Genomic DNA, 14,774 nt, shown 5'->3' with positions numbered 1-14,774 from the left:
ACAATGCTTTCTCGGCACAACAATGGAGGCCTGATGTCTCGCCAAAAGCAAGACATCTGGCCATGAATGGTCAGACTAAGAAGAGGAAAATAGAATTGGTCAAAGGTCTGTGATCAGAGATCACCAACCCGTTATCCTTTTACATGGAATAGAGTGGTGATGCAGAAGAGCCATAAGAAGGTGTAAGACATGTTTTAGAGACCACATCGTTACCACGATGCATGCCGAACGCTGCAATACTAAAGAGACGTAAGGCTCTTACTGTACATTAAAGCCCTATTGGCAACTAAAACTTGTGATTTATGGTTTCTGAATCAACTTTTGTAGTTTTGTATATAAAATAGGTATTATATATGCATTATAATATATGTATAGCAGTAACTAGACGGATCTGGAAGCACCTGAATTACAACCATGCGGCATAACAAGATACTATGGAAATTGGGGGGACAGGGACTGTAAAAATTAACATATCAATGAAGATAGACAGAGTTTGCTAGGTGACCCTTGCACATGTGGACTCTACTTAACTTCATAAATTAACTGTATTACACTACAGTACTATCATTTCTGAAGTTTCAAAGATGCCTTTAGTTTGGCACAGGACTGGGCAGATGTTTGGTTTTTGTTCATTTAGAATTCAGATGGAGGCATCAAATGTTCTCTGATCATTCTCCATGAGCTAGATAGATTAAGATTAACAGTCAAACTGTAATATAAAAAGTATGTTGACTTCCTACTTACACAAAGTTTTTGTATTCAATTTTATTGCACAACCAATACCATTATAATATCATAGTATGTGAGTTACCAATAAAGAGTATGAACTAACCCTGAGGCCATATGCACATGACTGTCATGTCGACAAGGCTTTACAGCGTCAGAGAGCGTCTTTGTAGTTCATACTCCGTGTGCTACCATCTGTGCTCCCCGTGGCACTGTATGCCAAGCGTATAACATTTTTTTCTGTTTGATTAATATAGTGAAGAAAAAAAAAACACTCTGTAAGCCTAAAAATGTATGGGACTCATATTATGGCTCTTCATAGGCATGAGGGATGAGGCCTTAAACCCACAAGTCATTTTTTGTATAAGATCGATAACTGCTCTTCAAGATGTAGAATACAATTTGAAGGTGACTCCTGATAGCCCTAGGGTTCTGTCTGCATTCATAATTTCTTAGGACAACAACAATGGACCTCTCCCAAAGGAAATGCAATTTCAATTTTTAGTTAAATATTTTAGACCAGTTAAAAATGTTAAATTTTTTTTATACCGTTTCCGATAATGAATCTTCAGAAGTTGGGTCCACCTTTATGTCAACTGGGTCTAGAAATCTTCAGAAATTGGCACAATGATGGATACTTGAAGTCCAGCCTGTAAACAATGACTTCTGTCAACCATTTACGAAGACAAGAGCCTTTGTGGGTTTTGGCCTCAGTGACTTATCCTGATATCTCTTACGGCTTCAACAAGAGAGAACCAACAATCCCGTAAACCAGGGATGTCAAACTCGTGGCCCTCCAGCTGTTGCAAAACTACAACTCCCATCATGCCTGGGCATACTACAGCTATCAGGGAATGATGGGAGTTGTAGTTTTGCAACATCTGGAGGGCCATGAGTTTGACATCCATGCCGTAAACCATTTACAAGGACAGGAGCCTTTGTGTGTTTAGGCCTCAGTGACCTAGCCTGACATTTCCTATGGGTTCGAGCCTTCAACAAGAGAGAACCAACGGGTGGGTCCCATCAACCATTTACAATGACAGGAGCCATTTTTGTTTTGGCTTCACTGACATAGCTAAACATGTCTTATGGCTTCAACTGTTGTCCTCAAGGCTAGGACTAAATAGACTAAAGAAAGTTGCTTCATCAATCTTTTGCTACTTTAGTCACTTTGATACTCAAATGATGTTGGTTATTTCCACTTTTGACCAATTGTGAGCATTTTCTACCAGGTCTCATACATAAGTAAATATACACATATACAAATAGATGTTTAAAATATGTGACACCAAGGCATGAATGACATAAAAGGTACAAAAATGATGGACAATGCAACATGACACAGCGAAAAAAAATAATTTATGCCAAGCCCAGTACATACATAGTATGACATAGTACAGAGATTTATTGGTTAATATCAGTAACGCTGTCAAATGACTGACGCTGTAAGCTCTGTGAAAATGAAGTCCACATTTTTAAAACTATAAATCACCTGATGATGACGCATTCATGTGGTAAATATAATAGGTATGGTGCTTTATGAGAGATTAAATACCACAAATCCAATGGCAATAACTGGGTTGTAACTGGAATTCTACTGCTGAGCGCTCACCAATCAGATCTCTCCAAATGTATGACCGCCTCTTCGAAATGGAGGGTTCTGATTGGTTTGCCGCTTTCCATACCATACCATGCTGTTCCATTAAGACCTGGGGTAATGACAAAAGACCAAAAACAATGAAAAACATTATGACACTAAGAAAATAACACTGTACCTTTTCATTAATTGTGTGCAAAACCGAGACCCTGATTAGCATAAAAGCCAACTCGGTTAGGGACCATGACCCGCCTCGAAACTGGGATTTTTCCGGGACCTCCCTTCTCGTGCCATTTCCAACAGCTTTACTTGTCAAGTGCCAAAAAACATCACTTAACATTTGCCCAGCCAGAGTTAAGGATGGTCACCGGCTACCAAAAGGTCACCCATCCAAACCATACCATGCCATCCTCCACAACGGTTATAAGGAGTCGTAAATTATACAATTTTGCAGGTCTTAAAATGGAAGCTTTAATCGTGGCATCTTAGAAATATCTCCCTATGTATTCCTGACGGATAACACTCCTCCCTAGAAAATATCTATCCTACCAGTTTAAGTTACCCAGGAAAAAAAAAATTCAAAAAATTAAAGTAAAAAAAAGAATTTTCAAAAAATGAAAAAAAAAAAAAACACTAAATATATTATATATACTTTCCCGACCCCCTCAACATTCCAAAGTAAAAAAAATCAAAAGATAAAACTTTGTACATGAATATAAACCGAAAATATCTTAACTCACGATTATTATTTGTTAGAATAGTGCGTTCACCGAAGATATGTAGATTTAAGCAAGCAATTTTTTATCTTTTTTAGGAGTTTTTAGTAATAACTTTTTATACAAGTTTGTTTTTAGAAGCATAATCACTCCCATCGATGTCCCTTTCTCTCCCGTCCCCCTTCGCCTTGCTGTAGCCCTGGTAGAGGGAGAGATAGAGTCGTCCACGTCAGATATTCTGAACGTTGGTTTCAATGTGTTCTGCCGCTGTTTTGTTTTTTTGTTGTTAACTATGTGTTGATCTTGCTGCCGTTGTCACATTTGTAGGAGAAGGTTGGGAGCTTAGATGAAATATTCCTTTTTGTCGTCAGACCCTCCTTGTCCGCCCTCGGCGTTGATTATGGCGGTGTCGGCGTCGGGGGCATCATCTGATCCCTTGGCTTCGTGGGTGAGATAGGTCCCTGAAAATGGACAAATAGACAAGACTGCAACATCACCGTTATCATCCTCACATCTTCTCCGTAGAGAAAGGGGGATAGAGAGTGTGGTAATAGAAAGAAATGGTCCCACAACAACATAAATAGGGAGCCTTTTACATAGGCCGATTACCATGATCTCCCACTTGACTTTTAATTAACCCTTCCAGACACATGGCAAATCTGACATGTGTCACTTTAGGTGGTAATACTGTAGTTTTGAAATGCTTTTACCTATTCAAGAAATTTGGGTATTTTTTTATGGTACACTGTACTGTAAATTTGGGTGGATAGGTTTTACCTTTTCTTTAAAAGAAAATTCAAAATTTCAGAAAATTGGCAATTTTTTAAATTAGAATTTCTGTGCTTTTAAGACAGACAGTGGTATGTCAACAAATATTTAGTAATTAACATTCACCATATGTCTACTTTATCTTGGTATCATTTTGTAAATGTTATTTTATTTTTAGGAAATAATTTTTTAAGCATTTTTTTATCAAATTTTCCAAAACCTACTTTTTTAAAGAACCAATTCAGTTCTGAAGTGGCTTTAAGGGGCTTACATAATAGAAACCATCCATAAATAACCCCCCCCCCCCAAAAAAAAAAAATTAAATTAAAATGATCTTAGAAAAATTGTTAACCCTTTAGGTGTTCTACAGGAATGAAAGCAAAATTGAGGTGAAATTCAAAATGGCATTTTTTGCTTTTTTTCCATTTCAATATTTTTTTTCCTGTAACACAACAAGGGTTAATAGCAAAACAAACCTATTTATTACCCTGATTCTGCAGTTTACAGAAACACCCTATATGTGCTTGTACTGCTGCATGGATACACAGCAGGGCTCAGAAGGGAAGGAGCGCCATATGGTTTTGGAGGGCAAATTTTGCTGGAATGGTTTTTGGGTGCCATGTCACATTTAAAGAGACCTTGTTGTACCCATACAGTGGAAACTCTGAAAAAGCGACCCATTAATAAACTAAACCCCTCAATGAATTTATGGAGAGGAGTAGTGAGCATTCCACAGAATTTAGAGAAAATGAAAAATTTTATTTTTTCCAATAAAATGTTGCTTTAGCGCCAGATTTTTCATTTTCACAAGAAATAACAAGAGAAACAAAGCACATCACAATTTGTTACACATAAATCTGCCAGTGCCAAAGGACCCTAAGGTAACATAACAATGAGGAACCCAAAAGGTCTCTCTGCTCCATATGAGGAGACACCTACAATTAAAGGAGTACGTTATGACTTATTACTAATATATACCACAACATCACTAAGGTCAAGGTCTGACCACTTGGAACCCCATGGATTCTGACAGCAAGGTCCCTTTAGAAACATAGAAACATATAGAAACATCGAATGTGTCGGCATATAAGAACCATTTGGCCCATCTAGTCTGCCCAATATACTAAATACTATGGATAGCCCCTGGCCCTATCTTATATGAAGGATGGCCTTATGCCTATCCCATGCATGCTTAAACTCCTCCACTGTATTTGCAGCTACCACATCTGCAGCTAGTATTCACAAGCATATTGGTCCTCCTACTGTAGCCACAAACCATGCAGGGAACTATAGCAAAGATCCAGTCAAGTCAATAGGGTTGTGTTGCATTACCTTGCCCCATGGTGGAGGCATTGCTAAAGAGTGAAAAACTGAGGGTGCCGCAGTCTTTGACACAACAATGTATTGCTATGCCCTCACTTAATAAAACAAAACTTGAATAATTACGTAATTCAGTAAGTTAAGACGTTTTGCAATAAATAACACACATCATAATATGGCCCATGTGTGCAATGTGACCACTTTGGTAGACCTTACCTTTGTGTCTGATCAGGTAGCGTCCCAAGACAATAAGCAGACAGAAAAGCAGAAAGGCGATAACTGCCACCACTCCTCCAATAACAGCGTGGTCAATGCTTGACTGGGAGGGAACAGGGCTAGGGTCTGGTAGGAGGCAGGGTAAGAAGATAATCAGAAGGTTCACAAAGGAGGACAACAGTGGAAGGTGTGGAGAATTGGGAGGGGGAGGAGACAAAAGAAGTTAACATTTTTAGATATTGTAAAGAATGGAGCAATAAAGTCAGCAGAAAAATAAAATGCAAAGAAAAATCAATGAATAATAAAAAAATGAAGTTCTGTAGAAGGAGCAGCACAGCAGAAACAATAGGGGATTCATGCAACGTAAAAGAGAGGTGTGTCAATGCAGTAGTAAGCTGAGGTGTCCTTCAGTGTCTTGTTATGGCACCTCAAGAACCTGGTACTAGTTTTTGGGTGGATCGCAACGTGAGATGAATTAATTCCATAATATGGAAATTTGACCCAAATTTTTCCAAACTTTCCGAGTCTACCAAACCTGAATTTTGTGTCCCGAATTTGGGAGAATCAAGACAAGACAGGCAGAGAGAGAAATAGAGAGAGGCAGGGTAGAAAGAGACTTTTCCAGGCACTCAGAGAACTTTTTGAATAAATTTGACCCAAATTAAACTGGGCGGTCATTTCAGCTGAATTGGACTGAAGTTAATTTTAGGAATTTCGCTCACCTCTAGTCATGACACTTACTGCTTGAGACCTTTATCCTAGAGAAATCTATAAGAAGATCCCTACTTGGATCTTTCTTCCAGCCAGAAAAAAGTAAGTAACTTTTGGGGGTTCGTGGGTGACTCCACTCCCCAGAAAAGGAATGTAGCCTATTAGAAAATGTTTAAGAGGCTCTAAATGAAAGAAGCACTCTGTGCAGGGTCCGAGGATGTGGTTCCTGACACAAGGATATTTTTTGATCACAGTCTATAAGTTTTGCACATAATCTTTCTTTAAATTGTAATAATCTTGTTACCTAAATTTATATTCAGGGAAATCTGATTACTAATGCAGGGTGGGACTAGTATGGCTCAATATTAGGGTCCATTCACACGTCCGTAGAATGTGTCCGCACCCGTTCCGCAATTATCCGGAACGGGTGCGGACCCATTCCTTCTTTATGGGGCAGGAATGGATGCGGACAGCACACAATGTGCTGTCCGCATCTGCATTTCCGAAGCGTGGCCCATAACTTCCGGTCCGCGGCTCCAGAAACAAATAGAATATGTCCTATTCTTGTCTGCATTTGTGGACAAGAATAGGCAGTTCTATGGGGGTGCCGGCCGGGTGTTTGCGGATCTGCAATACACTACAGATGTGTGAAAGGACCCTTATGGTAAGAAAAGCATGGCATGGTTGTCAGATCACTGAATGGTTACTAGGCATACATAGTTTAAAGTCTACAGTCTTTTATATATTGTCAGAAAGCATTTCCATAGCAACCAGTCAGCCTGTAATTACCATGGCAAAATTTTTAAAGCTGCCCCGCCGATTGATATAAAGAAATGGCAGAAGTAATTGATAATTTTTCCTGAAGGCTATACTTATTTTCTGGGGTAGCTGAATAGTCACTTACAAAAATAACACAAATTTGTAATTAAGATTGGGGTTGGACAGTGATTTTAGTATACTGGTTGGGACCTAAACTGGTCAGGTTGTTGAACCCCATTTTTAGGGTAGCTATAAATGCCTAACTTCACCAAAAATAATTCTGTCCACCTCTATCCACCCCATACTCAATTTCTACTTAATTTGTCCCTGTGCTACATATAACATATGGATAACAATGAGGTTAAAATCAATAAAAAAAAATCTAATTACTGTTGACCACCTGTTATTTAGCATAACCTCATGTTTTGGTCTAATCTCTGCTCATCCTGGGTTTAGGCGTCCAATGGGCAGTCCAACCCTGTGACAAGTAGCCGAGTAGGACCGGCCCCTGGGATCCTACACCCAGAATGTGCAGAGGTTTTAGATCAATAAAGGACAAGTTCTACTGAAACTTTTTTCAAACAACTATATCAATCTGCTCAGCCCTTCCTGGTCTGTAATAAATTCCCTTCCAATTGGACTGCATTATCCATGTGAAAAGTTCCCTTGAACAGTTCCTCAAATCTAAGCTTACTGTACTGCTATGATTTTATCAAAGATTGAGAGTGGGATATTAAGGTTAACTAGAGTCGCCAAAAAAGTGGAGTAATGCAAGTGAAGCAAATGGGGGTTGCCCAAGATTGTGGGACCTGTCAAGAGATCTATCCTTTCCTGCTCTCCACCATCCAACTCTGGCTTCCAGGCTGTATTCCATTGACTTCCAGTCCCCACATGTAACCTTTATAGATGGACAGGTTCACGTGTACAGCTGTAGCCAATTTCTGGTCTCAGAGGTGACGTGTCTCCAAGCAACATGTGACTCAAGTGAACTAATCAAATTCAACCCTAATTTTGTAAAAATTTGAGTTGCGTCTGGATCTGAATTTTCAGTGATTTAATTCAGCTGAATTTTGTGAGACGCTAGAGAGAAAAAATTGAGAGACTAGAGAGAAGAAAATATAAGCCAAAGAAGACTTTAGAATTCCATACACAAAGTTTCAGGCACCTTTGATTTGGGTAGAATTGATTCTGACCCCAATCAAATCCAACCAATTCAACTGAATAGAACAGAACTTTGAGCGATTCACTCATGTCTACCCAGCAGTTATGTGCCACTTGGGGACAGGTTCCCGCTGAAGACAATCATTGGTGATCATGTCCATGTAGGAAGTTTACATGTGATGTGGGGACCAGACGTCTGGTGAAGAGTCTGGAAACTGGAACTGACCAGCAGGAAGCAGATGGGTGTGCCACAATGTATTGCAGGCTGTGGTGGAAATTTAGAAACTGAAAAAAGCTGGAAATGCCCTTTAAGAGAGGTGTAATGCAAATGAAGCTTACTCTAGAAATTCGTAAAATACTTTGGCTATAGAAGAGAACATTCAGAATTCATGCATAAGCTAAGAGTGAAGAGAGGGCACCTAAGAAGTAATGTATACCTTGATAAAATGTCTGAGATTCTGCAGGTGGAATGGGAGGTCAGTGTGGTTGACGCCAGACAGCAGGCAGGATAATGGAGGTGACAAAATGGAGGAAGCATAGGGAGGGAAAAACGAGAGACGATAAAATCACAAGCAACGGGCAAATACATAGGTTGCAGCCATTAGTGAAGCAACGTTGACCTCCGACAACTCTTATTCTCATGCATTGAGGTGACAAACAATGGGAAATGTACTATAAAATAATCGGACAGACATAGCAAATCATATCTGTGTAAACAGACATTTTATAGTGATGATGATTATTATAATATATTATAATAATACATTCCCGCCGATAGCCGTGCATGGCAGTAAAAGAAGAAAAGAGCCAAACAAAAAAGAAAATATCTTAGACTATAAATCATCCATTGTCAAACAAATTGGGATCCCTTGAACCACTCAAACAAAATGGCCGACCTCTTGTTCTCCTCCGAGTAGAGGTTGCTATGGCGATGGCAGCTGCAGAGCTGTTTTCTAGGTCTTTGTTCTAGACCTTGACAAAAGCTTCAAAGGCTGTGCCAAGTAGATATACAGCACGGCTCGTTTCATTTTATATTCTACTCCCTTTTTGATCTGCCCTTCTCCCCGTCGTGGATAAACAAGAAGGAAGCCTGACAATGCCTTTGCCATCGGTAAGTCCCTTTAGCGTCAAAGGAGTTAACAATGCAGGTCTTCCGCATATTCATGAATGGGAAATCAACGGTTTCTGAATAAGCATGTTCAATTACATTAGGAATTCACAGTTTTTCAGGTTGGCGGTTATAAATAGAAGGAAATATATTTCCCGCCCACGTAATCCATGTATTTGTGCTCTGCAGGAAGCCAGGAAAGCTGATAAGACTCATGAACATTTTATATGTAAACTGCGAAGTTTACGGAATTGCTGAGTAAATATGGGCCATTGTTAAACTGCCGCGAGGAGAAGCGGAAGAGGAACAGCGGCTCAGTGTTCATGAAAAAACAGCAGCGTGCCTATCTGAAATACAGTTAGCAGTCATCAAGTCAACCATTCCTCAAGAGGAAAAGGGGTTCCTCAGCTATTTCACTTAGCAAATAGGTTTGATAAGTTATTTGCTACACAATAATATGCCAAGCGTGTTGCCTTGGGAATGCCAATGACTGGATTCAGATAACAGACTACATTGTCATACCCTCACTATAGCGGGATAACTGTGCTCTCATTTTATCTGAAGGGTATATACGGAGGTAGTAGAGTTAACACACATGCTTTCTGAGACGTGTTATCTAAACTAAATGCGTTAAGCAAACACCTTCAATTGGTTTTCAATGGCTTTTGTTTCAAGATAACCCGATGAGTTAAGAAATTTGAGTTAAGAGCGTGTGTTAACCCTGCTACATCTTGTATATATAGTTGGTCCTTCACAAGAAGGTTTCTTGCTTGCAGACATCTCAGTACTCAGACGCATGAGTTACAGGACCTAGTTCTTGGATGATCTCATTGGTGAGAAGATGTTTCAAGATGGTGTCTTGTCCACAGACACCAATGGCACCACATAAGGTTTAGGATTTTTTTCATTGCAAGATGCATTGAAATTTCTACAACTTTGAATCAACAGATGTACTCCATAATTTCTCAAAGGACCTAGTTTTTGGACCAAGAAATTGGACAGTACCATGTTAAGAAATGTTAGATAGATAACTATGCAATAATTTTTTAAGAAGAATGTAGATTTATTTGGTACTCTATGGCAAGGTGTCTTGCTCATGTACAGTGTCAGATTGGGTTTCCTTGGGCACACCAGAGAAAGTTATTCTTCAGCTATAAAGTGCATTAAGTTTAGATTTAAAGAAAAAGACCCCTGATTAGCTCCAAAGTCAGCTCCAGCACATTTTGGGGTCTATTATAGTGTCATAGCGTGAATGATCTGGTACTCAGGTGGGCCGGTCTGACTCTGGTGACCGCTACATAATACTATATTTCTGGCTGTGGTGGGGAAATATCTGGTTGACCATTGTTTTTTGAAGGGCAAGGTTCTTTGTTCCAAATGGTGTGGTTATGTCCTGTTATATAGGGATATTGTTGGGATATTAATAGCTTTCTAAACTCAAAGTATGGATTCCCTGATGTGTGCTCTCCTATGGGCAGCTTGTTGGGATCTACTTCCTTCCAAATATGAGTCTCCTAATGTTTTTTGTTTTTTTTGCAAGGAAGGTCGTTCTCTTGAATTGGAAGCCCCCAAGAGTCCATCTGTTCTTCAGTGGGTACATTTGATAAATACAGACTTGCTGTTCTATAAGTTAACTTATATGGCTACTGGGGTCCTGGATCTCTTCCTGCAAATTTGGGATCCTTGGATCCAAGCTCATATGACTAGTATTATAGTCCCGTAATAGTCTGGCACTCTGCTCTTAGGGAGCTTTATTGCCTTCATCCTGAGGCCTTACGAGTATCAAAGTGTCCTTTGCATAATTAGTCTAGAATGGGTTCGGTACCCAGATGTCATTGTTCTCTGGTGGTTCGTGTTGAGTTTGTATTTGTTTTTTCTTTGATTGATGCAACTTTAAAATCTCCAATAAAAAGTGACTTAAAAAAGGAAGTACTAGGGTTAATAGGGATTCTAATTTTCTAGCAAAGCCGTTCTCGTGTCCAGTAATGCAACTCATCTCCGTGGAAAGAGGCTTAACCTCAAATTTCATATCACTCCTTGTATAGATGTAGTGTTAGACCTCATTCAAAAACTTAGGGTCTTTTTAAAATATAAACATACAGTATGGCTGCCCTAGGAATCATCTCCTCTGTCAATACTTGTCTAACTGCAGAGGGTTAAACCGAAGTCGCTATAAATTCTAACATAATAACTACCACAATCCTTTCCCATTAAAAAGCCATTTTCCTATGGCGCCCTCCCTTACATTTCTGGCATTGATTTTCTGGAGGGGGCAGAAATAACTCTTTAAATTAAACAATTGTTGGACAAATTAAATTCTGAAAGCACTCGCAGGGAAGTGGTATTAATCGATGCCAACTTCTTGCTGTTTAATACACAAACGTATTCAAAGAAAAGAGGTTTTATTCTCTTGATTAGCAGCGAAACGGGAAACCGAGCCGGAGGAAATTGATTAGGTCCGTATGATGATGGCTGCGCTGTTTGTAATTAGGAGAATCAGGGAGATAGGACGGAGGAGCCTGGGTCTGATCTAATGGGATTTTTTGCTTTGGTTTGATAACCCAAATGGGTTCCTTTATCAAGCCAAAAACACAACAGGAAAGCAATGATACACATTATATTGGCTGGAGATTTGAGCTTGAAATTCAGTGGCGTGTACACATGTGTTTGATTAAAGATGGAGTTAGTTCATGACATCTCAGACCCAGTACAAGAAGAGGAATGAAAAATGGAACCTAATTAGAAATAATCTGTTATATTACCCAATTACAAGCCACATTAACCACAATGTCTATGGTCTTTATAGTTTGTTTTACTGATCACTAAATTCCTTCTTTTAATTACGGTAATCTTTAAAGCTCTGGTTTGCTATATTATCTTTATAACAGTATCTCTATATAGCACCTTCTAGAAGATATCGCATTACGGTAAAGACTAGAGCCATACTCATAAACTATGTGAGCTTCTCATTGTTTTGATTGACATTCACTTTTGGACACCCCTTAAAGGATTATCCCCAGATTAATGTACAAATATGAAAATCAGACATCATATAGTACATGACAATATTTTTCTAACCAAGCTAGAACCAACCCTGTACCTCACGTGGATCCAGAGATCTCTGCATTCATTGCTCCTCTTGCTCTGCTAGATTTTCCCCAGACTGGCAGCTCAGGGGGCATGTCTTTCTCAGGAGACATATCCATTCCGCTACAGATCTCTCCCTATTACAACGTAGAGGGAGTGAACTTTCCGCTGTAGCTCTCTCTGTATCTGCCACAGCTTCAAACGATAGATCTGGCTGGTGGCAGCTGAAGGATGGAACTGATCATGTGCGTCCACCTCAGCAATGTCACTGAGGTGGACAGAGAAATAAGGAAGAGAACACAACAGGTGACACTATACTAATAGATTTTGTTGAATGTCTCACTGGCTCTACAAATTTTTTAATTACAGCAATTACAGAAGTATGAAGATCCTGGTGCTGGTTTTAAATTTTTTTTTATATTTTCAAGGGACGATCCCTTTAAAGAACCATATCAATCTAACTGGAAAGCTACGTTCCTTGTTTACAGTGAGAGCAACTTGCAGTTCCTGGGCTGGTAAGCAACATTTTGTCACACACAGCCTATTTTTTGACCAGATACGGAAACTGGAGTTTTGAGTCAATCTCACACAAGGGTATTTTTGTATTTTTAACATATTGCAATATCATCTTATGGTATTCTGATAGCACATGTAACATTACTGGGATGCATCTGCTTGTGTACGACTGCCTTGAGTCTACTGAAGTTCTACCAAAGTAAACATGTTATCTCCAGAGGGCTCTTTTTAAGACAGAGCTTTCCCATGCATAATGCACACAAAGTTTTTTTCCCAACTCAGCATCCAATAAGTCCATAAATTCTGAAAGCCAACAAACCATTGCTCATGACTTTTAAGTGGTGCATGGAGAAAGAGATAGATTTCTTGCAGAAGACGATCATACTTCAATTCCATGAGCATAGGTGTGGATGTTTTCGTGCCACACTAACAAAACTAACAGATGACTAGGACAGCAGAATTTTGGTTAATGTCTTTGAAAAGTGATTGTGCCAGGTCAAAACTCGATCGGATGGTCAGAACAGTTGATTCTACTGTTAATCATGGTCTTAAGCTATCCATACACATCAAATAGCTGTAGGCCAAAACGCATGGTTGGTGGACAGCTGTTCCTTACCACCCCTCACACAAATGTACACTCAGATCAGCCAAGCGTTCATGTGTTCTCAAAAAGAGAATGGAATAAGCTAATGCTAGAAACCTCTGGTGGTGGCTTATCTGTCCAACCCTCCTTTTTCCCATCTGCCACTGGGGAAGTGCTGGGACACCACCATATACATTAGATGGTTGGCTGTTGCCTCTTAAATGGGTGGCACTCAGCCGGAATTTATCTAATGTATATGGCCACCTTTGGAGATTATGGGACACATTTATTAAAACCGGTGTTTTAGATATGCCAGTCCTAATAAACCCCTAAGCTGGCAGTGGTTCCGCCAAAGTTATGAAGAGGCGCTGGCCTCTCCATAACATCAGGGGATTCTCCGTCAATTCTAAATGTAAGACAGGTTCCTAGCCGTCTTACATGCACGCTTGAAATAGGTGTAGAAAATGGTAAATGAGACGGCCTACCAGCCCATCCCCTTTATCGCCTACTTTTAAGACCTGGCGTGAGCGGGGAGAAGTCGCAGATTGAGGCACAACTAACCGTTGCGCCACAATCTGCGCCTGAAATAGCCTAATATAGTCATATTTCAACATCATACTTGACCCCCTATAGATGTATGTGTAAACAGAAAGAAGGTCCATGTGCTTTTCAAACATACTGCACATACAGTATAAAGGAATTATCTCCTTAAGGTCTAAGTACTCATTAAGGGCAATATATCATTGGTGCAGGTCTATGCCCTGTAAACCCACCACTGCTAAAATTAAGGGGCTGAGATGTTCTTCCATTAAGGGAGATTGTCGGCTAGGACTTCTACTTATTTGCCAGAATGAAGAGGCTCCTTGTGTCACATTCTCTTCCGATCTTCAAGTCTGTAGCTGGAATTTCCTAATGTCCTGCTCATTACACATCTGTGGGAGCCTTTCCGTTAGTCATAATTCCTAGAAGAGGTCAAAAGTCAACCAAAAGCCCCCCAGAACTTAATACAAAAAGTTTTTTAACCCTGGACATGTGTATCTATTAGTCGTCCTATCAGAGAACTTGAATCATATTTCAGATTTAGGTCCTTTTTTTCGAGGTGCTATTTCTTACAGGCGTTCTGCAGCTCTGTAAAAAGTATTAAAAGGTATAAATTTCCACAGCTCGAACCGCTTTAGATGTAAAAATGGATTTATCTTTACGAGCATTGATAAACAAATGACGATATGTGAACGAGCTGCGGTGAGCAGACTGTTGTGCTACATCTTGTGCGGAAGGAATTCATGTCCCCGTTTTATTTTTTCTACAAAATACAAAATCATTCGAAACATTTGTGATATGTTGCAAAACTCCGAGAATCTTATTATTTTCTCATAATGGTTGCAATTTTTTTGTTCTGTAATTTTGTTTAATATTGTTTATACGGTCACTCACCAACTTATCTCCATTTGCTATACAGCTAATGGTTCACTGTGTGCTACTGTTGGAAGTTATGGCCGGGCTAGC

General features: G+C 39.6%; 1 protein-coding gene across 7 annotated transcripts in view; it reads right to left on the bottom strand.

The window, feature by feature from the left end:
- Positions 1 to 1,669: 1,669 nt before the first annotated feature.
- Positions 1,670 to 14,774, bottom strand: part of CADM3 (cell adhesion molecule 3) — a 412,410-nt gene continuing 399,305 nt past the window's right edge. For 5 of the 7 annotated variants that reach the window (XM_044272036.1, XM_044272031.1, XM_044272034.1 and 2 more), the window contains 3 exons: positions 8,412 to 8,432; positions 5,344 to 5,469; positions 1,670 to 3,500 (listed from right to left, as the gene is read on the bottom strand). In XM_044272036.1, coding sequence (XP_044127971.1) covers positions 3,382 to 3,500; positions 5,344 to 5,469; positions 8,412 to 8,432 — 266 coding nt within the window. In that variant the 3' untranslated portion in view covers positions 1,670 to 3,381. The remainder of the gene's footprint in view (positions 3,501 to 5,343; positions 5,470 to 8,411; positions 8,433 to 14,774) is intronic. The other 2 variants (XM_044272035.1, XM_044272037.1) reach the window with 2 other exon arrangements.

This window comes from Bufo gargarizans, chromosome 11 (genome assembly GCF_014858855.1).
Source record: "Bufo gargarizans isolate SCDJY-AF-19 chromosome 11, ASM1485885v1, whole genome shotgun sequence".
NCBI lineage: Eukaryota > Metazoa > Chordata > Amphibia > Anura > Bufonidae > Bufo > Bufo gargarizans.
Note: the sequence above shows the minus strand (reverse complement) of the source record. Positions and strands in the feature narration are given on the sequence as shown.